At 37.0% G+C, this 25,285-nt stretch overlaps 1 protein-coding gene across 1 annotated transcript in view; it reads right to left on the reverse strand.

Annotated features, from left to right (window-relative positions):
- Window positions 1–199: 199 nt before the first annotated feature.
- The window catches only part of ex (FERM domain containing expanded), a 50,692-nt gene continuing 25,606 nt past the window's right edge, over window positions 200–25,285 (reverse strand). The window contains exons 2-4 of the mRNA XM_077429430.1: window positions 15,136–15,442; window positions 3,073–3,152; window positions 200–2,938 (exon numbers count right to left, since the gene is read on the reverse strand). Of these exons, the coding sequence (XP_077285556.1) occupies window positions 341–2,938; window positions 3,073–3,152; window positions 15,136–15,442 (2,985 nt within the window). The 3' untranslated portion in view covers window positions 200–340. The remainder of the gene's footprint in view (window positions 2,939–3,072; window positions 3,153–15,135; window positions 15,443–25,285) is intronic.

Genomic DNA, 25,285 nt, shown 5'->3' on the forward strand with positions numbered 1-25,285 from the left:
TTTTTATTATATATATATTTTATATATAATACTATTGATGGTATACAAAACTACAAATCGTAATAGACTCGTAGACGTATGTACTTATATATCTTAAAACAAAAGCACCAATATGCCGATCGAGGGCTTTGTATATAAAACATAGTACTTCACGTATTGTGAATTTTCTGTCGTTACCAAAATGGTAAAGGTAGCAATTACATATTTTGTAATAATTGAGCAATTATATTCTAAATTAACATTCAATATTTACATAGTTGTAATATATATATATTACAATACAACCACAATTTATAAATTATTTGTCCACAATTTTATAACTAATAATACGAATGAGGCACTAAGCAATGGCTGGGGGTCTTGGATCCGGCACATACGTGTTGGCCGTAGCCCTCGGTGTGGGGTGGGGTAGTGCAGGTAACGCGTCTCCTGGATGTCGGTGACAACCTCGACGTATCGGTCCCTTGCCACCAACGCCACCGCTACCAGACACGGGTCGTTTCCCATGTCCTCGTTCACCCCTCTCTCGGTCTCCGTGTTTAGGCATTACAAACGCTTTCGTCTGTTTCAACAAAGATTTATCATTACACAATGCTGCGATCAACGGAAGGTCTAAGTTTTTACTCTTTTCACGGAGAGTTTTGATGTCTATCGGTTCCAAAGGATCCGTGGTAGGTTTTAACGGTGGTTCCCGAGGCGGCGGACGACGAGGATATGGTGGAGGTGGTGGTGGCAATCGACGAGATTTCGGTATAGATCCAAGACTATTGAGTATGTTATCGTCTGATACCGTTCTTCCGAACGGCGGCGGGGGAGGCTCCCGTCTAGGTGGAATAGCACATGGTGGTAATCTGACGTAAGTATCGGACAGTGCTTGAGTGGAGCCTCCTCCCCGGCTACGGCAGAGTGCCCCTCGCGGACACATTGCTGCTAACTTACTATCTAAGTAATCTTGTTGACTAATAGCAGGATCTTGTAATGGATAAACTACATAATCTACATCACTATATAACTGACGTCGGTATTGTTCAATTTGTGACCGGGCCAATTGACTGGTATAAACTGTTAGAGGTGGAGGTGGTGCTGGAGCAGCCCAAGTAGGTTCTGCAGTAGGTGTTAAGGCACTTGCGTGCGCCCGCAGCACTGTGACGTGAGGTCCCGTCGGTAAGAATCTTGCAGGATACGCTCTTCCAGGATAAGGTGGTGGGTCTCGTACGGGTATACCCAAACGCAACTCTCGCAGACTCTCAGATAGTTCACAATCGAGAATAGAAGCTCTAGGTTCGTGAAATGTTTGATGGTCTGATTCATAAGGTGGCGGTGGTCTAAATAATGCTGAAGCACTTTGAAAAAGTGCACTGTTTCCAATCAAATTTACAGCTTCCAACATATTCGGAAGGGAGGTATTATGGTTAACTGCGCTATCTATTCTTTTCGGAGGTACGGGTGGAGGTGGAGAGTACGGTCGATCGTCGTCCGGATAACCGTCTTCTGAAGGAGCAGTATCTTCATGACCAGGAAGATAACTGTGACCAACTGGTCGAGGTAGAGTTACATAATCACTTTCTGAATTTTGCGGTTCGTGCACTAAAGGTGGTGGAGGAATCGGAGCTAATGGATATTCATCTCTGCCCACAATCAAATCGCTCAATTCTACTGCACTCAACGGACCATGTTGCCTGTCTGTTGGATCGCTGCCGTCGCCGTGAAATGATCCCGTGCCGCTCGCTCCCGAGTCTGCTCTTTCGCGGAAAGGAGTTGTTGGTTCTGCTCCATCGACACTATCGCCCGAAATGAAACTTTCGTCATTATAAAAACTAGCACATTCCGATGGTGCAACGCCCAGATCTCCATCCAGATTCCTGTAACTTATTGAGGAAACGCTTTCTGTTTGGTAGCTAGAAGAGCGTAGACTAGAGGCATCCCTATTTATACGAGGTCGAGGTCTGAAGCTGCCATAATTCAAACTGCCATCATCGCTGACGGGTATAGCTGCCGATCCGGCCATTGTGTAAACGCCACTCGTCTCACTAGAAGCTGCTGGAGTGACACAAGTTTCCACTGCGTTTGCAACGACGGTGCTCCCCGAGGAAGAGCACCTGGACCCTTGTGTGCCACACACTAATGCTGGCGTTTCGCTTGTGAGACGAACCAAAGTTGAATTTTCAACGGTGGATACAGGTGGCGAATCTATCATGATCTCTAATTCATCTTCCGAGTGCACCCGATCGCTGACTATGCCAGATGTGGTATTTGAACTAGTGCTAGATATAACCGATATCCTCTGTTCGTTTTTATCTTTTGTGTATGGAAGATTTAGTGTGCCCGTGTAAGCAAAACAGTTCTTTTCCTCTTCTTCTCGTTTTAGGATGTCTGTATATTTTGGCGCCATCTTCATAGAAAATTGGTGTGTTTCTTTACAGAGGGATAGGAGGAGTTTACTCTTTTCATCGCTGGACGAATATAGAGTGATTCTGCTCTCGGCGGCTCTTATCTCGAATTTCTTTCTATCGAAACTAAGTTTGCCGATCGAAGGCCAGGGGAAGGAAGCTGGTGGTCTGCTATCAGGTGCCACGGTTAATCCAGCGGCTCGTACGTATAACCGTACGGAGCCAGGTTCAGGTTCGTGTTTGTGGGAGCGCAGTCTGTAGCAATGCGCGTTGAGCTGGTCAACGTTGCAAGCTTCGCGCAGGTATAGAAGTTCAGAGTCTTCTTGGTCTGGAGGAGGTGGTCTCAGCCCGTCGATGTGCTGTCCCAAGGCGGCAAGACGAATTCGCACAGCTGCCGGTAACATAGCTTCCCGAACAGCTGCCTCTTGGCGCAGCACTCGTACGTACTGACGACGAGCTCCTGTATCCTTCACCAAAGACGCACTATCCACATAGAACTGCACGCGAAGATGCAGTTCCAGGAGTGGTCGCCCGTTAGCATCTAAGCCCTGAAAAATAACAAAAAAAACAACATTATAGCATCAAAAACGACAAAATCAAACCTCAAATGAACTAAACAGCTCATATTATTTAGGTATATGGGTATGTATGTATTGAAAAATGTGCAAAAATTAATACTCACGTGGGTGTGTGAGGATCTCCAACTCTTCGGGGCATATTTGGATAATTTGCTCTCTGGATCGGGGAAAAGGTAATCTCCACCTGAAAAAACAAATTTAAAAAATGAATAAAAAAAATTTATACTTAAAATCTTATACGAATTGAATTAAATAAGGAATGTACATATATATTAGATAACTGCATTACTTTTAAACGTCGAATTATTATTTTTTATCTTTAAAGCACGTTTATAAGATACTAGTGTTGTACCCGATGAAATATCATCGCATGGGTGTTGGCATATTAAGTTATTAAATAAATAAAAAAATTAAAAGAAATGCGTCAGTCCTGTGTTCGATCCGCACGCGTTCCAATTTTTTTCAAATACCTTTTAAATATATTAAATTTAATATTTATATTTAATTGTTAAAATGAAAAAAGGTAAAAACTACCTACCTACCTACAGATAATAAACAATATAAAACCCCAATAAATAAATAAAAAATAAATTTCAAATAGATGGCGGCAAATTCTCTGCCAAGCGGAAACATTGGTAGCAATTAGTATATATAGAAGTTTTTTCTTTTGTCATTTTATTCATATATACGTTTTGGCAGTGGTTTAACTGTGACGTACATATGAATGTCGAATCGAAACGACTATTACAGTACGGCGAGTGTTATCTCAGATACACCGACACACAGAATAGCGATATTATATATATGATGACGTTTTTAGTATGTATTTAAATGAATCTGCCGATAAAACAACACGAAATAGCTATTTATCAAATCTCGCTTCTGAAGAACAATTAGAAAGTATGAATGTTGAATGTGGTCATAAAAATTCTGTCAGTAAAACGTGACATACAGATAAAAGCGGTCGTTGGATAACCGGCCGCTGACCATATAATAAATACAATACACATTGAATGTACGTAATTACTATACACAAGGTATAACTTGATAACGTTAAATTATCGAATCAATGTTCATGATGTTTTTTTTTCTCTTCTACATAAATGACCTTCCCTATCATCAGGGTCTCTCGCATGATAATAGGCCGGGGCCATTCGTATTTATCGTGGACCTCTTTGATGGGATCGCAGAGTGATATTCAAAAATAATTAAATCCGATAAAAAAAACTTGGTTCGGAAAAATGATAGAATCTATATTTATAATATTTCGATGACTTTTTCTGGGTAAAGACTGAAGCTTTAACACTAATCATGTAAGTACGATGCATTAGTTGGATACATTTTGTAGAATTTTCTATAACATTTATAAACTCTATAACTGAATTTTTATAGTATAAATGTACAAATACAAATAATAAGTACAAGCCTGAATTTCCTTTCATTCTTTTATTTCACTATTTTGTTATTCAATAAAAGCAGTATTTTGTATTATCAACATTAAATAAAACATAAAAATGCCGAATCGGTGCGCTTCATTCTACCAACTTGCAATATTTCGAGACGCGTTTTCTCACCTTTTCGTCTGCTTAAACAGGAGTTTGTATATTGTACACAATTTTTTCTTTTATATGTAATATATTTAATATACGAGAAATATTGCGATCATTCAAAGATTTTTAAGCTATTAACACACCTCTAAAATATAAAAAAAAAAAAACAATTGTTAATATATTTTTTAAAAGTTGATGTTTATCTCGTAAAATAAGTATTCACTATTTAAAAAAATTTCGTATTTGTGTTTTGTATATATACCTACATATACATATACAAACTCGCTGACTTAATACACTGAAAAAGTTGGGAAAACGAGTCTTGAGATATTGTAAGGTTTTGTATTTTTAACTTTTTGCTAAAAAAAAACTTTCAACTTTTTGTTACAAAACTGATTTAACTTTTTGTTCCGTTAAGAGTAATTAAAAATTATTACTAAGTAATTGATTTTTTTTGTTAAATACGATATTTAGCCTTTTCAATCATAAGCAGTGAGCGGCGCTAGGGTGCGGCAGCTCGAAATAAATGGGTTTCTTTTGTCAATTTCTATTGTCAACCATTTTTTTTGCTTTCTAGAGAGCAAAAAAAAAAGGTTAACAATAGTATCCCGTTTCAGCGCATTTTCGCGCCTATCTCTGATCATTAGTCACCGGAGCCTGAGGGGGCCGTGTATTGTTCAAAGGTTGTAAATGCATTGTTAAAGGTTTGCCGAACAATGGATAGCACTGTAACTATCCTAACTCTACTGATCATAAGTACTAGACCTATATAGAAGACTAGTTTTGTTACCCGGCTTCGCTCAGTATTTGTAATGTAAACAGCGTAAACATGGCGAATCTAATAGTAAATATAAATTTGTTTTTTATTAAATTTATTTGAATCGGAAAAAATATAATACTCAACCAATTGAATTGTCGTCATAGAAACTTTGTTTCGTCTACGAAGTTCCCAACGAAAGATATTTACATATATACATACTTACATACATACAAAGTCTCTTTCGAAATTATATATTAGATAGATGTTACTTTCTGTTTTGAGCAAACTAAAAAATTGTCCCGGTTTCAGAAAAAAATATAATAAAAGTCTAAGTATCTACATATGCATAATATGTAGACTCGATTCTTGACAAGTAACTCCAGCTCGATTAATCAATATCAATGCCGTATTTTCTATTGAAAATTTAAATCTTTCACATGAAAATATTGTAATGTATCTGAATAAAAAAAAATGTTAATCTTAAGCCACCATGGCAACGAATTTTTTTTACATAATTTTGAACGAAATTGATAGATTTTCACGTTTATTTAACCGACTACAATTAATATGATAATCACAACCGATTTATTAAATCTACAGCTGTTAGCAATCAGATAATATTTGGCTAACTTTTTCATCATAACGATTTGCGAATTATGCACGCACGCATACATTTTCCGCACGACGGCATTTCGAATAAAATAAACAAATGTATTCATATTCATATGTTTTTCAAGCATCGAAAAACAAAAGAAAAGAAAATAAAAAAAAAGTTGTCAACAATCATCCACCAGTTGGCACCACCGATTGGCCGACGAGGTGACATTGAGAAGTCGGCCATGTTTTGTCGGCGTAATGTGGTAGTCGGGGGTTGGGGCCGGGGGCGGAGTCCCTCGTTTTTAATTAATGACATTCATTGTGTGGGTGTTTTTTGGCGCGCGGCGAGCGGCGGGCGGCGGGCGGCGGCGGGGTGAGGGTCGATGGAGGGGCGGGGGAGGGGGGGGGGGGGCGCGGGAGCCCACCGGACCGCATTCCTGAGCCCCGAGCGGCTACCCGTCTTACGAACTGACACACACAACATTCGCCCGACGTTCTACCTTCCATTTTTTTTCTCTTATTTATATTATACCTACATTACTTTTTTTATTACTCGACGATTGTTATTATCGAACAAGACGCTACCAGATCTAAAATTATAATAGGTGCCGTCTCGCAACGAATGTATGGCCGTATTTATTTCCTTCTAATGGACTAACCCACAAATCCAACCACACACCGAATCACATCATATGCATGTGTACCCATAGTACAAAAAAGCACAACTGATTATCTTACAACGCAAGCCGTGCTTACATTAAAGCGAAATACATAATAAGATAATCTTCCACACATATAAAACGCTTATTTGGTCACATTGATTGGGCGTGCCATCAACAATGTGCAGGATTTTAAACGATGTTCACTTTTTATCTAGTTTAAAATAAACGTACTACTTTTTAATTTACCGTACAGTATTTTATTTATATAATTTGAAAAAATGAACCAACCTCCATCAGAAGCGTTATGACTAAAGCCCGAACCAAAAACGCGCCGTTCATTGTTCAAATGTTGTAAATGCATTGTTTAAGGTTTGCCGAACCTTTTTTACAAAGCTTTTACAACAATTGAACAATGAGCGGCGCGCTTTGGGTCCGTACTCTAGTTATGACCAGACTTGGGCGGCCAGGATGCTTTAAACCACAAAAAATGGTTCACTATTGTCAATTACTATTGTCCTACAAAGCAAGAGAGCAAAAAAAAGCTCATGGTTATGACTTATACAACATTCAATATCAAGAAAAGATATTGTACTATCTCTACGTTTATAATGTAAGTTGGATCTTGTTTCAGAACCACTTCCGTATATAAATAAAAGTATGTATGTACGTAGTAAATATTATCAAAATTACAAAAATATAGCAGATGTACTTAGGTATTGTAGCATTTTGTGTAATCAAGCATTTATTTCACCGAAAATCTTTGAAAAACACCGAATTACTTATTGAACTAATTTTGATAAACTCTATACTTAAATTATTTAGCTTAAAACGAAGTCAAGTCTTAAGTCTTCCGTCTTCTAGTACGAAAAAACAATTTGGGAAAACTTTTTTTTCAAAGATTATTACAGAAGTTTGATTTCTAGAGACTAATAATAAAGTACAAAAATACATGTTGCTTTTGCTACTTTTTACAAATTTCGAATACAATTTTCTCCATTAGAAAATATACTTTTGGAACATCACCTAATTTCCAGGGATCGGAATTGTATCCAAACGAATAAAAGCGTTTTATAAACTACATACATTAATTGACAATTCTTTTATATTTAATGATGCCAAATTCGATGTCTCGGAGTTATAAAATTTAATCCTCGGGCACCCATCTTAAAGTTCAACGTGATCTGTCAAGTGTTTTCATCGAAAGTTCCAAACGCGTATTTTCAGACTCTCACCTGCAATAAAATTGCGAACGTTCACCATAGGTTGCGCATTTCAAAATATTTTAATGTTCGCATTCGATTCAGCACATTCGCATCGCGATTCCAATACGTGTGCGTGCATTCTGTTTTCTTAATTATACTATCAATATTGAAATCGTTCAAAACGATTAAAATAATATCGAAAGGTATTCAGGTGTGCATTGTGTGTGTGTGTTTGTCTGTCTAATCTAGATACGTCTTTATCGATATCGTTTTAAGGGAGCGTAGAGCGTGTTGCCTTATAAGGAAAACGATAAATGAAAATATTTCAAATACTTTCTTTATCTCTATCGCGCTAAATCAACTATGAAAATAAAATAGATATTTGTAACTTAAATTACAAATAATAATACCTATATTCGAAGGTCGACGAAAGCGAGTACCATATGTGTAAGAGTGTAAGACAATGTCGCTTTCTTCGACAGTGCTTGAATAAATGCAACATTCTTATACGCATTATAATTAATTCACGGCACGAACTTTTCGATTCGTTGAACAATTTGGAAAATAGTAAATATGTTATTTTCTTACGCCGAGGTTTGATATTGATTTTGAAAATATTAAAGAAAAAAATAAACAGGATCCGAATTGAGCGAGTAACATTTTGAACATCACAAGTCCACGATTCTTGTAGACATAGCCTCAATTATTATCTAATATATAATTTCGAAAGAGACTTTGTATATATGTATGTATGTAAGTATTTTTGGTTGGGAATCGAAAAGTCAGTTTCTATGACGACGATTCGATTGGTTGAATATTATTTTTTTTCGATTCAAATAAATTTAATAAAAAAACAAATTAATATTTACTATTAGATTCGCCATGTTTAAGCGGTTTATATTACAAATACTGAGCGAAGCCGGGTAAAACAACTAGTATAAAATAAAGCAATACATTAATTTTAAAGAGTAGACTGAACTAGCTCAGATAACATAAGCGGTCAATGTTCTTCAAATTGAATGTTGTAGAATACATTGAGTAATTGTCGAACTGGTCCTGGAAAAATACCTCACTCATGAATGATAATCGATACCTATCCAACAAGTCCTCTAAATCTACAAATTTATAAAAAACTAAATGACAGCAGTATGACACAATGACGAACATGCTACGTTATTGCAAAAACTCAGGAGGAACACATGCTAAACAAAATTCGTGTTTTCATCAAATAGCGTAGCAGGTTCATCAGCATGCTCATCCCGCATTATCGATATATTACAAGTTTTTAAAATGGTGTGGGATAGATCATTTTTGCAGAACTATGCCTACAATTTTAATGGGATAATATTTTTTGGACACCAGAATAAATTTGTAGTGAGCAAAGTCAAATTAATAAAAAAAAGGTGTGGATCACAAAACAGATTTTGTCATTGCACGATAGAAATACTGAAAAACTAAAAGTAAATTTCCAATAGCACAAATAACAAACTAAATAAAAACCTTTTAAAAATTGTAAGGGAAATCTAAAATAAAAGTTTAAATGTAAACCTTAAAAGTGATTACTGTATTATTTTAATTAAATTAGTAGATAGATAGATTGATATAAGATACTGAAAAAGCCAGCAATATGGCTCGACACTGAGTGGTTTACCGGGTTTGATCCCGTGCTAATCTTTAATACTGCTGGTCAGACTTGGATATTTGTGACTCCAAGTCGATCGTTTCTTAACAGAGTTTACCAATCTGATTTCATTGTTGAAATGGTTCCTCCATTAAATTAGCAAAAAAACCATCCTAACCGCTGTCACAAATATCTGAATTTGATTTATGTATGTACAATAAGTAAAAATTTATGTACAAAGCTAAATCCATAAATGTATCTATGGATTAATTAATTGTTAATTTTGTGGTCTTCAGCCTCTCGTAATACAGCGATTTTTGTAATAAAAAATGCTGCAATATTTGTAATTAATTGTCTCGGAAGGCGCATTGGGGTTTACCTGCTAGACCTTCCTGGTATATATATGTAAAAAAAATAATAAATATATCGGGCCAATATATTTGACAAACAATTTCAGTTATCAAAATTAAGTTTATTTAATAAATCAGCTCTAACTTTTACTTATACTTTTCTAGAATACTTCCGATTGAATAATTCCGACTTTTTACATTTTCGACCAACATAAATAAACAAGCTGACGCGCGTTTAACGTTACATCGAATTGTGAGATGTTTTTTTGAAGTAGGTACCAACTGTTGTTTTTTTTTGTGAACGCGCGCGACAGGGATGCTCTCCAGGCGCGTGCGCAAGATCATCTCCCCTTCACTCTTTCCCTTCCCAAAGAAGTATTATCATTTAAATACGCATTTATAAACAATTTCAAATCACAATTCGACAAGAACGTTGACCCTCCCCGTCATAGACGGTGGGCGTAAAAGAGACAACCGTAGAAGCGAACGGCTACTTCAGACACTTAAATGAGTTTTCAAATAAAATTTAATTGGAATTATTAAAAATTAAAGAGCGAGAGGGGCGACGGGTGTAGAGCGCGCGTGCGAAAGAGAAGACGTTCGTACGATTTAAATACGTATTCGATAATGTTGCCATAAGCATAAAAAAACCAGGTTAATGGTTGATAATTTTCAAACGCGCCGTAATTAACGACAAAGGCTACGTACGCACCAAGGTGATTATTATGTATAAGAGAAAAATTTATTAGAATACTAATTTGCACGCACACAAACAATCCTTTTTATGGCAGTGAGAAAACGGCAATTGTTTTTATCCAGGATCCACCGGTATTTCCACATACTCGAACATGAGCGATTTATTGTTCAATTTGAAACGAGCCGAGGTAGCTTTTTGTCGTGTTGCCGCGCACAGCTAGAATTATCTCATCGGTCAGGGGTTGTCCACCTTTTTTCGTTGTAAATGAACGCATCTGCGTCCTCTGAACACATAAAGAAAGTTTCAGTGGGCGTGCGAATGACCGAAAGATGTAAAATAGTTCGTTTTGTTTAAAACAAACCGTTGATTACAATTTATTGTATTGATGTGGTTTAAAGCTCTCGTCGATTAGTTGATGTTGGACATAAATATCGTCATTGCATATCGTATTTTTAATTATGGACAAATAACTTTTGCCTTGTGAAAAATAATTAGGTAATATCGAAACGAAAAATCGACAATTCGCTCATGTCAAATTCCGCTTCTTCTATGCAGCTAATACAACTAGTCATTTATACCGTCTAAAACATTACAATACGACACTCAAGTCGATGACTATTGTTACGAATTTCAAACATATGCAATTCTTATTGCTAAGAACATCTTAGCAGATCAATGATGATCGCCAATCTTGTATTGAATGGTATAATAATGCATACGTGACAAACATTGATTTTTATATATATACATATATAGAAGATAGATCATGGATACATTTATGGATAAATTTTACCAAACATTTTATAGATCCGCGAAATCGAGATGGTGAAAGCTGGAATTTTGCGAGAAAATAGGTCAAGATGGAACCGTTTCAATGAAATCAGATAAATTGGCAAGCTGGAACGACCTGGAGTCAAATATCCAAAGTTTGGCCAGCAGCACCGGTGACTACTGAACATAACACGCTAAAGCTCTGACCGCACTATGCGTCAACCGAACGATACGACCAGACACAACAGTGTGCGACAATATTAGGTAAACCGCACTTGAACGACAGCGATGCGACACTAAGCAGTAAATTATGTCAATCATTCGTTCGGTACCTCGGAGCAAGATGGACGAAACGGACGCCATTATAGTATCTTTAATATGCACAACGAGGAAGAAGAACAATCGAGAAAAACCAAAAGATTATGGCTACATGCTATTTCAAAGTCACGATATGAAGAAGGAGAATAATTGTCGCAAGGCAACCCCCACTCAACGACACTTACGTCACGTCGCGAACGACACCTTGGTCGAAAAGTCAACTTTGACGCAAGGTGTCGTTCTACGTCATGCGACTGTCGCGTATTACGTTATGTCTCATACAATTTCATACTAACAATATTTGGTCGCGTACTGTTGTGAAGTGTCGGATCGTTCGATTGTCGCATAGTGCGGTCAGAGCTTAACCACTGATATTTGCTGCTGGTTAACGAAATGTAACGAATAAATAGAAATAACTTAAAATAATAATTGCTTTGTGATAAAAAAAAAAAAGATTATACCCATACTATCAGGATATTGATGAGTTCAAATATCTTTGCCGAATATGACTTTTCAAGCTTGTCAATCAATTGACGTGTTTTTTTTTTTTTTAAGTAACCGACATCGAGCTATCCTATGTTGTGACCGCGAAACAATGATCCGAAAGTGCGTTGCGTATCGTAGAATATCATCACTTTCACATATGACGATCTTCAACGGTCACGGCGACACGACAGTAATCCAAGAAGCCATAAAACAACAACACTTGCGCGATAATTACATAAGAATTGATTGCTTCACCGGCGCAGCATACCACCCAGAAAAATTCCGAATAGCACGCACAGTGACTCTCACCGCTCAAGAATCCGAGATATGCGGCCCAGATGGACCAGACCTGGGGGAGGGGGACTTTCACCTGGTGTTAAGAAATCTGTCGGATGAGAAGAGGCGCCTCGCACACCAGACGAACCGTTTCGAAATCGAGAAGGGATGATGGGGCAAACGTCGACAGATCAGTTCGACAGATAGCGGCAGTAAATACATACATACGCACATAGGCAGTAGCCCTGGGCGCCATTGTGGCACAGTAATAAATAAGCATGTGTCGACACATGTACAAATTCCGACGAGATCAAGGATAAGCACACAGAGTAATGAAGAGTCTCGGATGGATCGAGACTAGGAGGGAATCCGGCAGTGACGTATGCATAACAATTAACAAGCAAGATCTCGGCTAATGACTCGAATAAATAATACCTTAATTCGTTTATCTCTCGCGCGCGGTGTTTCAAAAGTCCATCTCTCTTTCTCTCTCTCGAGTTAGTGAGATGGTACATAAAAAATGCGGAGCACGTGAGGAATGTTGCTCTTTGTTGTCGACTGTGGGCCGATCATTGAACATTCGCTGCAGCTGCTCTTCGGTCACACAACAAATGCATCGTTGTGTATCCGACTATCTTTCAAGTACCTGGCCATTATTTTCTAAGCGTAGAAGGAGATAGTGGAATTAGATCGGAATTTCGCAAGCACTTTTGTATTCGATTCTATCGAAAAGTTTTGGTTCTTAGAGTTGCCTACGTATGTATGATATGTATTATATATGAATGCAGAGAAATATTGTGACGATTGTCCACAGACAACCCTAAATAAGTTTAGCATCAGTCGTATTTGATGCTTGGTGGTCGATGTACATACATATGTCTGATAAAAACTTCTCTGTTTGTTTATATTACTCGCAAGATAGGCAAGCATCGTTAAAAATTGCACAATGCATTCAAAAACACACAATAAACAACATGGGATACATTTTTATAAGTAAATATTGATCCGATTGTATTACGTGCGTTGTAGCGTATTTATAGAGACGTACCGCGTACTATTAACAACAATTATTTATTCGTAAGGGCTCTTCTATTATTATAACATTTCTCTGTATGAATGTATGTATGTGATTTGAATTATAGAACATCTGTCCGTTATAGTAAACTAGTTGTTTTACCCGGCTTCGCTCAGTATTTGTAATATAAACAGCGTAAACATGGCTAATCTAATATTAAATATTCATTTGTTTTTTTTATTAAATTAATTTGAATAAAAAAAATATAATATTCAACCAATTGAATTGTCGTCATAGAAACTTTGTTTTGTTTACGAATTTCCCAACCAAAGATACTTGCATATATACAAACTTACGTGCTTACATATGTAAATACAAAGTCTCTTTCGAAATTATATATTAGATTCTAAACTGGGACATGTTCCGGTAGATCGGGACATGTCCCAGTTTATAGATCTGGGTTGCCGCGTCCCGGTACACGAGTCAGTTGCCCGGTGTGCTATCTAACTAGTTAGACAAAACTATTAAAGAAAATGCGAGAATAAAGGGTGAAAGGGCCCGCAAGGGTTTAAGGACAAGTGCGAATTTCGAGTCGAATGCGAGTAGCCAAAGATAACCTTGTCTCTGGACTTGGTTTATTAAGGTCATTTCACCGTGCGATCTGCAATTACTTAATCGTATACATATATACATTGAAGTAGAATGACTTCAATGCATATATATAAAACCGTGCGAAGGGAGCAATGGTCCCGGTCAAAATTAAGAGTCGTCAAAATAGTCATCACAAATTTCAATTTTAAATTAATGAGAAAAATTTCTGAATAGTAAGTAAGTGAAATAATAAATGCAAAGATATCGCTCCCGCTTTTGAAAGAAAATTAAAAAATATAATCGGCCATTTAAAAGTTATTTTTATATACCTATTGATAGATTTTATTTGACATCAAATTAGGAAAAAATGAAGATACATATGTAGTATTTGGAATTTTTCCATAACCGCCAAATAAGGATTGCAATACTGAAATATCAGTTAACCGGTAAATCAGCACAATTTCGTCATCGGTAAATTTTAAAATTTACCGGTAATTACCGTAAACTAATTCATCGCGAATTGAATATTAAAAATTGATACAAATGGCGTACTGTGGTTGGTTAAGGTTGTCTGGAATTTGTTTATTTTTAGTATTAAATATGACAATTTCAAATATATACATAACGACCAAATCGAAATAAATTAATAAAATTTCGTCAACATTTCCAAATAGAATTATTTAGAAATCCAATAGAAAGCAGGTATAAAATTGTAGCTAATCCAATCAAACCCTAAATAACTACCGCCGATGATTTCGAGTTTTGTAACAGTGTGTTTAGACTCTAATATATCTTGCAACAATATAAAATAAACAAAATTAAGTCTAATAATGAATGTATTTTTCCAAAACTAGTTCCATCTTCTTCATTGTTAAAATGTAATGCTCACAATTCCAAGCCACAGTTTAAGATACTCGGCAATTAAGGATTTCCATCGAGAAATTCTGCTATGATTATAAATTCAGAAATTCCGTTGTAAACCAGTCTTTATAAACATTGACAATTCAATGCATTTTTTTAGATGCTACCTGGAAAGGCTTAGCGGGAAGTATTCTTGTTTAGTTTGTACATGCTCAAAATACAACGCCTATCGGCGTTTTTCAGGCCCATGCACTCGTTGGCAAAACGTCGATCAGCGTTGGTCAGCATTCAAAGGGTTAAAGATTTTCGTTTATCATTCAATTCGCAATTGTACCAGTTGGCATGTGGGCAAATATGGCAGCCCTATATTAGATCTTTATAATGGGGCTAGATTGAAGCGATGGTCTTACCAGAGAGCACGGCGATGCCGAAGATGTCTGCGTCGTGCACGTTGTGGTGTCCCAGGTGGCGGAGTGCGTGAGCACGCAGTTCGCGTACACGCGCCTTCGCGTCGACGAGTAGGCAGAGGGGCGCAGGAGCTGGGGGCGCTGGGGTCGGGGGCGCAGCGCCCGTAGTCGACGCCCCCGCCCCCGCCCCCGGAAGTCTCAATGAGAGGAAGCGCGCGGCGGCCGGCAGCGGAGCGCCAGGATGCGCCCCGCACGACGGCGGCGCCGGGACGCCGCACAGCGCGCGCATACCCCCACATAGCACCGACACCTGTAATCATCACAATCAAATCATTAGCTACTACATAAAATCATCACAATTCAAAACTATAAATATAGCGGGGGCAACCAGCGAGGACAGACGAAAGGGGCGGGATGCGTGCTCGCGGTCGGACGTGTTTTGCAAGTAACTAGTAGTAGAAACCAAAGAAAAAAAAATTTCACCCTGGGTGGGTCTTTAATCGAGTAGTGGCATACCTCAAACCACCGAGAAGTTCCCGGGGTTCAAGCCCTGAGTTGCCTCAATTGGATGCAATTTATTCGAAAGTACAATATATCTGTAGCGGCACATTTCAGGTATTATTTCCTACCGCATGCGCGCTTTATGTGTTCATGCGTTGTTGTTTATTTTGTACTTGGCTATGTACAGTGTGTTTTTTTTTTATTAGAACAGTGATGTGCGGTTGTTCATGTGCGATATTCATGAACAACCGTCTCGTTCCCCAGCCGAAAGGATATCTTAGACTGTAGTCGTTGGGGGGGGGGGGGGGGGGTGTTGGCGTCATGTTGAGGGCTTTAAGGGTCAAATTCTTGACCTTTAAAGCGGGCTTAGATCTGTAGCGTTTCTTAACAGAGTTTGTCAATATTTGTATATGATTTCATTGTTGAAACGGTTTCTCATCAAACTGGCAAAAAACTATTTGAATATGCTTTCAAATGTGTAATGTTATATTTAAATGTATATATGTACAAGTTTAATATCATAGCCGTAATAGCATCAAGGAAAAATATAAATAAAAAAAATTGTTCAAATGAATATAATTTTTCAAATTTTATTCTACATATATTAATAGTGCACTCGGTGATCATCGGGCGTATTGTCTAAAAATATAAACAATGATAATTTAAACCGATTAGCTGAAATTTTCTGGATTAATGTCTATTTTTCAGCAATCATTAAACGAAAATTGCTCTGCATACTATTTTCTTACACTTTCTATAGTTTTCCTGGAAAGCATCGTACGTACGATTGTAATAATTTGTGTTTATTTCCTCAATTATTCTCAAATTATGAAGAAAGCTCTGAATTAAGGAAAAAAGTCAATATCAATAACACTCTTATTTTTTGTAAAGTCGCCTCCAGACTTGGCGAACATGACGAGACAAGAACACGAAATTTCAAAGAGAATTTCAATTGGAAATTTTATGTGTATTTGTATTCGTCATGCTCACCTAATCTAGACGGGCTTAAGGGCGCAGACACACAGAGGCACGCGGCAGGCATAATCAATGCTATGGCAAACCCAGACCTAAAATCCTTGTATAGGATTGACTATAACGGCGATTCACATACTTGATTCACATAGAAATGTAGGATAAACTTGGAACTACCATTTTTCATCACAAGATACCAAGAACGTGCCCGTGTCGTTTGATTTAGTGTGTTTTCGCCTTAACGCAGGAATCACACCATCCAATTTAATAAATTAAAAGTAATGTTGTGCAAGTAGAGAGAATACATAGTTGGACCTCTGAAGATAATAGAAATTACATAATAGATACATCAAAAGTGAATACGCAAACCTCCACTAAATCGGATTGATTTTCAAGAAATTGACCCTAAATATTACCTTGTGCAAGTAAGTGACGGACTCTTTATTGTTTTAAGTTTAAGTATGGAACATTGTGGCATTACAGGAGTCCCTAATGCGCCACAATTAGTGAAAAACTACGGATATGAGAAAAATAAAAATATTTATATATTTATACATATATAAATAATCATAAAAAAGCAATAGCATTATAATAATAGCAGATAAAGTAAAAATATCAAATAATAAAATACAATGTAGGGAATGTCTTACACCTACATATAGCCAATACCAATATACATATGTATAAGAATCAGCCGCAAATACAAAACATCCCTGCGAGGCTCAGAGAAGATCAAAAACCCACTCACACATCACATTCAATTATGAAAATAATGATGAGCGCAGGCTACCAGAAATTTGGTTAAAATAATCTCCAATCACCTACGCTCACTCACTATATAACTTAAACAGGTCCACTTATACAGCTGCCGTAATTTTCAAAACATAGCAAGCACTAGGGGGTCGACCGGGACGAGTCGGTCGGAGTGCACGCGTACAAGCAAATATGGGATTAATGTTTCACCGATATCTTAAATATATTAAAGTCATCGCTCTTCAATGCCAAAGATTTTTCCCAAAATACATTCACAAAACTTTTAAAAATCCTCAATGTGAGCTTCACCAGCATACGAACCGCACGTTCTTTCTTACTCCGACTATGCAATATCTACACAACGACATAATGTCTCGGGGTGGTCTTGTCAAGGTTTATTGTAGCACATTTGAGCAACTATTGCACAAATAATTGGACAACCGTGTACGTCGCTGAATAGGTGTTGTTGTGCGCAAGAATCTCTTCGCCCACGCGGCGAACGCACCGGTCGTCCAAATATGGCGGAAAAATGCAATAAAAACCGAACGCGTCGCATGCATAATGGTGAATGAAACGAGTTTTGCATACGTGCACGCCAAAATCGGACCAAATGTGTATTTTAAAAATAAACTCAAAATACCAATTAAATACCTGGCGAATAAGCCTAAAAGGCAGAGAATGTGTGCGCGCGAACACAGTTCCGGCTCAAAATTGCCAATATTTGATCAAGAGAAAACACACATCTCGCGCTCAGATACACACATACATATGTACATACAGATATTATAAAAGACAAAATTACAAGCAAATTTCCAGAATGCACAGATGCAATAATGCTCGTAGCATTCCAAACGAACGGTAGTTTCGCATTGAAACTGTGGCATAAATCATCCGTTTAACGAGCGCGTGAAAACCAAGTGCACATTAATTGGAGCTTTGTATTTTATATTGTATTATCTTTGTTTATTTATTTATTATATACGAGACTTCTGCGAAAAGCAGTGCTCGCTGAAAAGGTTGTCGACCGCGTTGAAAAATGTCTGCCCTGGCGTTCAACAGAGACATTCAAATCAGACGACTGCATTCGGATGCAAATTATGCAACTGTTATAATTTATCGATTCCACATTCTATATACAATAAAACATTTGTTACTAGATAGAGCAGTGGTTTCAATCGAACTGAATTTCATAACATACCGAGTACAATTTTATTTTTTAGATTCCGAACAACCGTGGCGTATATGCATATATTTTCATCCCATCTGACACTTGCATGCATACTGCGTAGGGGTGGGTTCAGGGTTTCAAATGATTGGCCAAAATCAGTTTAAAGCATTTATTCTACACCTCTCAATTGAGTGTCCGTCCACCATGTCCACCCTTTTAAAGACAGGTAGCCGAGTGTTCACACTTGCAGTAGTTCGAATAACCCCGACATTGCCCATAAACGTTATTTCTCACAAACTAGAAATTCCTTACAAATTCTCTACTTTTTATTGGTTCGGAATTTCTACGTTAAACAAAATTTTTTTAAATTATTTATTTCCATTACGAATTGCCCTTTAGCGGCACGTGTGGTATTAAACTCGGACATACATATATTTATATATTATATAAATTTAAAATCATATTCAAATAGTGGTGGCAAATAATAGGTAGGTTAGTTTTGCTAATTTGGCGAGAAACCGTTTAAACAATGAAATCAGATAGATTGGCAAACAATCGACAAATATCCAAGTCTGACCAGCAGCACTACAGAAATACTTCTGATTAATTTCTTTTCAACCGAGGTCAACCCAGGGCTTGAACCTGGAAACCTCTCTATCAACCACCGAGCGATGTTAATTGATAGTAATGTTAACATAATAGCTGAAATTGATAGCATTGCTCCCAACGACTTAATTTAATCATGAAAATTTACGACACAGCAGTCATCATCATTCTCAGTTTATGATCCATTCGGAATAGGTGAAAATAAAACACGGTATTTGCTTTTAAAATTAAACGCAACTCATAATACATACGTGATATTATCCAGTGCGGAGCTAAGTGCTTTCGCTAATAATGAAATGCCAGTAATAAACGTGCAATTTAATCAAATCAGACAATTTCTAACGGTCACGACTCCACCCAAAGAGCTGAAAAGCAACCTCTCCAACTGCACATCCTTGATTTTGTCACCAAATATTGAATGCGGATTCGCTCGGAAAAGAGCCGATAATCTGAACGCGAATTCAATGTAAATTGAAACATCACAGCGTGCATAAATTTAATTCAATTCCGTGAGAAATATAACGAAATAAATCATAATGAGACGCGCCATTTTGCATTTAAATTGCTTCATAAAAATAAACAGCGCCCCGTCGATATACATACATATAATAATAAGCATAATTTTATACGATGCATTATGCATATATACAACAAATTTCAAATTTATGAGATTCTCCATCACTTCTGTAATCCCTGCCGGAACGAATTGTATGTAATACGACACAGAAAGAGCTAGAACAGCCATTATGTTAAAATGTAGACAGGTACGAGCACTGTCCTAAGATTATGAAATTCTAGGTCAAAACCAAAGTACATATGTATGTACGTATAGGCAGTAAAGGCCAAATTGGCGCCAGTTTCGTGCGAACGGAAGCTGGTCGGATTTATTGGGTGATGAAGAGACGGTCCCAAAAGAAGAGTCTCTTGAGAAAGGGCGTAGCCCCGACGTGCTGGCGCCCCTTTATGGGCTTCGTCTACCTTCGAAGTGTGACAACTAGACCAGAATTGCCATCGTTTTAATGCCGTCGAATTAACAGCGGCCACATCTACAGCGGCAACAACAACCTCGATCGATGGACGATATGTGGAATTTGCGGTCGGCGCCAGCGCACGTCGGTGCGTCTTATTTCACAAGATCCAGTTCATCTAAAAGAGGCAAATATTTGCTAGATAATACGAATTCCTCGATATCGAAACGCGGCTGCCATAAAAGCAACAAAAATCCCATTAGCGCTGTGCGTTTTAATGGGGTTCGTTGCCACAAAATTGTATTCGTTTTCAAGACAGTAATCGATGATCGTTAATGCTAGGACTTTAAAAATATTATTGGAGAAAAGTTCCTATCATATACCTTCATTTTATTGTTACGGGGACGGGTAGGAGATGGTATCTATCTATTTATCTATATATATAAAAATTAATTTCTGTGTGTACGTCTCGAATAGGCTGCTAAACCATTGAACCGATTACGATGGAACTTTCAGGATTTGTTGTATGCATGTCCGGGAAGATTACTGTGGAAAAAAACGGGAAAAACTTGCAACATTGCAACGCAATAATTTCAAATTTGTTCGATGCCTGCGTTTTTCCGACAAATGGGAACCGAAAAGAGAATGAGAATGAGAACGGGAATTGCATGCGTTATTATGGCATTGCAACGCATGCCGGGATTCAGCTAGTAATTTATAAACGGTACCATTTATCAGACCGGCAAAATAGCCCTATTTCCAGACAAATTATGTATTTATCACATTACATGCGAATGCCCATATCTAAAATATTTCGCCCTGCAAATAAAAAAAGTGCCCTTCTCTAAAATAGCGCTCATGAAAGATTCGGTGTTCCCCCGGCAAATCAAAAGTAAAATAGGTTACCCTAACAACCAAATCTTAAATTAATAAGGCCAACCCTAACTTAACCTAACCTAACCAAACCCTTAAATAAATAAGTGTCGGCTGCTAAGATATTATGATGTATTTGGATGGATATTACGATGAGTGGACCATGAGGAGAGTGAGAATGGACAGGAGCGGGGCGCCACGCTATCATCTAACTGTCAAAAATTATATGTAATTTCACTGATTTCAGTGAAAATGTAACTGGATATGATATAACGCCGATTCTGTCGTGCGAGTTATTTTAGAAATGCTAATTTGAAATTAAATGTCGTTTTGACATTTGTCGTGTAATTTTATATTTTATTATGACATGTTTTGAGAAGCATTATACAAGTCTCGAACACAAATTACTATATACAGGTTCGGCAGTTTAATTACAAGTGGGATTCAATATGGCTTACATGAGTACATATACAATAAGGATAATAATCTTAACCAATGACAGAATTTTGGTAAAACAACTGGTGATTAAGATATAAAACGGCATTCATGCGTAATACAGATTTAGTATTTGATATATGTATGTATCCTTTGAGGGTATAGAGAAATGGTTGAGTAGATAGATACACACAATTAGTCACGCAGATAAAGAGGGATAATAATATTCAAGATTAAAAATATGTCGTGGGACAAATCACATAACAGTCTTGAGTCAATTAAGGTATTGAAAGTCGTAAATAATAAGATATAAAATTAAGAGAAAGCATCAATAGTGATTGAAAATGAAACCAAAGTTCAAACAGTTAAGATTAGACAATACTTGAGGATAAAGAGTAATATAAATATTATACATACATATGTAGGTTGTAAGATCTTGACCACATAGCATTATTATAAAGGCCGTTCTGTGGAATCATTTACAGCTATTCACCATCCATTGCTGGATGAAGACCTCTTTAAAACACCTCCATTCGTCTCTGTTTTGGGCAACTCTCATCCATCTCATTCCACTAATTTATTTCTAATTTCATCCTCCCATCTCCTTTGCGACCTTCCTTGAATCTCGAGTACCATTCAAGCACTTATTTCATCCATTCTTATAGCTACGTGGCCCACTCATTGCCATTATAATCTCTATATTCTCTCCATTATATTAAGGTGACTATTCGTACTGATTTTACCAGCACAGTACTGTGAGATACCCAAAAACCATTTTGGGTAATTTGTGAGATAAAACCAGTAAACTATTTTATACAATAGAATTTTTTTTTTAAATTGGAAGTTTCTGACCAAACAAAAACTTCCAATGTCAATTTTACCAAGATGCATAGCGAGATTGAAGTTTGCTTCACATATTACAAAAGTATTCGTATTAAATAAAAAATTGAAATGATTGAATAACTTCATCGTTTTTGCTATATCGGTGTAGCAGTGCATGAATTGAATAATAGTTTACCGTAAACGGTGTAGAATTGTGTATATATATATATATATATATATATAATAGACACTCAACAATAAAAAGCTTCCTGTGCTCTATGCATCGAACGTGAAAAGCATTTAATTTCAATGCGCACGTGTAAGGTAACGCTCAAAAAATGCATCAAAAGAAAATCGAAGGTGCATCTATAAAACGCTATCGAATTACATACGACATTTTCTTCGCGAGATTATTATTATATGTACATATATACGGCATGAATGTCGAAAGGGTGAACGTAGGTATAATTATTCCGTTAATGTCGCGTATAATAAAAGTGCATTCGTTCAGTGCTATACACAAAACGATAATAAAATTCGATACAGACGGACTGAGAGCAGGCCGGCGGGCAGGGCGAGGTATTTTTTAAATTCTTTATACAGTCGACTCGAGAGGAGCACCGAAAAGGAAGAAGAAAATAAAAGGAACAAGAAATAATAATAAAAAGAGTTGGAAGGCATTAGTTCGGCGCTGTGGTATGTACGGATGGGCAAGGGAAGAGCACAGGGCTGGCCGCGGCGACCTTCCGGGCCCTCGGCGGCCTTCCTACAACATCTGCAGCCTCTGCATACCAACACATGCCCAAACAGGGCTCGTCAACAAAGCAAAAGCCTTCAAAAACATTCTTCAATTTCATCTAAAGTTCGTCTTGTATATGTAGTGTATGTGCGTTCGAACGAAAATAATCAGCTGCGTTTGGAGTAAAATTCGTCTGTCTAACTATTCCATTCTACAATACAAATTTGACAAATGTGAATGTGATTACTAAACTGCGGATATACACCGTGCTTTTTCCAGGAATCAGGGCGGTTTAGCTCTATTTACAAAGCTAGAGTCCAAAAAAAAAAAAACGTTCGGCGAACCTTTAACAATGCATTTACAACAATAGAACAATAAGCAGCACCCTCTGGGTCCGGGCTTTAGTGATTACTTTATCTGGGTATACCTCACGGCACCGAAATTGAAAAGGTCGATAAGGCAAATATCGGAAGGCAAAGATTTAAAATCAAGATATTAAGTCGAAAGATAAAAAAGGGTGCATGGTAAACGGTACTATGTATATATAATATATATATGTATATATAATATATATATATATATATATATATATATATATATATATATATATATATATATATATATATATATATATATATATATATATATATATATATATATATATATCAGTGGCATGCGGTGAAATTCTCTCTTTTTGTCATACAGCCTTGTTTAATGTGCGCGCGCAGGATACGGAAGGAAAGCAGCCTGCTCCTGCTCGCGCAAATTAAGTGAGGATGTACATAAGGGGGTAGAGAGTTTTACCGCACGCCACTGATATATATATACTTACCGTTTTTCATATGTATGCATGATAAACGAATATTTTCGACTTTTTCACGGTCACCCACTTGATCCATATATATGTAAAGTATCAATAGGTGAAGTTTCGTAAGAAAATTCGACCTCGAGTTTATGATTGATTGTCATCAGTAGACTGCGGATAGTCATTAGGACAAACGCAAATGACAATACACGTTCCAACAGTGCTGAAAGCAAAAAAGCAAAAAAAAAAACGAAGTTTACATTAGGCAAAACACCCCAAAAATATTTTGCCCTAATGAATATCCATCCCGTAGTCATCAGTAAAGAGCGGACGAACTTTGCGCAGTTCATTGTTCATTGTTTGCCGTGCTTTGTTCATTTTTATGATGAAACTTTTTTTTATGCTCTCTAGCTTTGTAGTTTGCCTTGTTTCCTGGAAAATAGACCCAAAACGCCGTTTCCTGGAGAAAGCACACTTCCGGTCCTACCTCTAGGCATCAGTAAGTAGTTTACGGTGGTCGATGGATGCTTTTAAAATAACAATGTATTCTCCATTCGTGTTCAAAACAAGACAGCAAAAAAGCATGTTTTTTTTTAAGAAATTGACAATAGTGAACCATTTTTTGTGCGAAAACTATCTATCGAACGCCGATATTTAGTCATCAGTAAAAATCGGCGGTCGAGTTGCCGCCATAAAATAACAATAGACCTCTCGATTGTCCGAGAAAGCAGGAGCAAAAAAACTGTTGACAATAATGAACCATTTTTTTAGCTGTATAGGAACCATGTATATAGACAGCAGCATAATTCAATGGTTCTAGTGGTAACTGAAAGATCGCAGGTTCGAGCCCTGGTTAGATCACTATTGAAAATAATCACATGAAATATGATTTAAAGTATTGCTGCAGTGCTGCTGTTCAGATTTGGAAATTTTTAACTCCAAGTCGATTGTTTCCTTTCAGAATTTGCCAATCTACCTGATTTAATTAATTATTGAACTGTTCCTCACAAAAATTGACTTCTTACCTTTCATTTGCAACCACTATTAAATTGATAACAATATCCAATTACAAATATAATACACACAAATGTATCCTAAGTATTGATTTGGGGCAACCTGTAATGGCACTAAGGTTAAAATTAAATATAGGCAAAACTCTGCGAATACTGTAATGCATAAGCCTAAGAACGTTTATTGCGTGATACCGGGTCGACACGATACGAGTAGCTCGGATGAGTAACTTGGAAGTTGAACTTTTGGTCGTCCGAGCTACTTGATCTTCGTTACTCGTATCGTGTCAACCCGACACGAAATAATAATAAAATATAAAATAAGACTGCTTCGCGTCTAACAGAACGATTTTAGCCATGCGGTTAAATCCTGTACGCCAGTACTACGTAGATATGTACATATGTATGCATGTAAAAGAGAATTGTCAATTATTCTTAGCGTGTATGAGCGGAAATTTCATCGATTAAAATCATTTTATTCTATTATTATTATATTCAATA

The sequence above is a fragment of the Arctopsyche grandis genome, chromosome 4 (assembly GCF_051622035.1).
Source record: "Arctopsyche grandis isolate Sample6627 chromosome 4, ASM5162203v2, whole genome shotgun sequence".
NCBI lineage: Eukaryota > Metazoa > Arthropoda > Insecta > Trichoptera > Hydropsychidae > Arctopsyche > Arctopsyche grandis.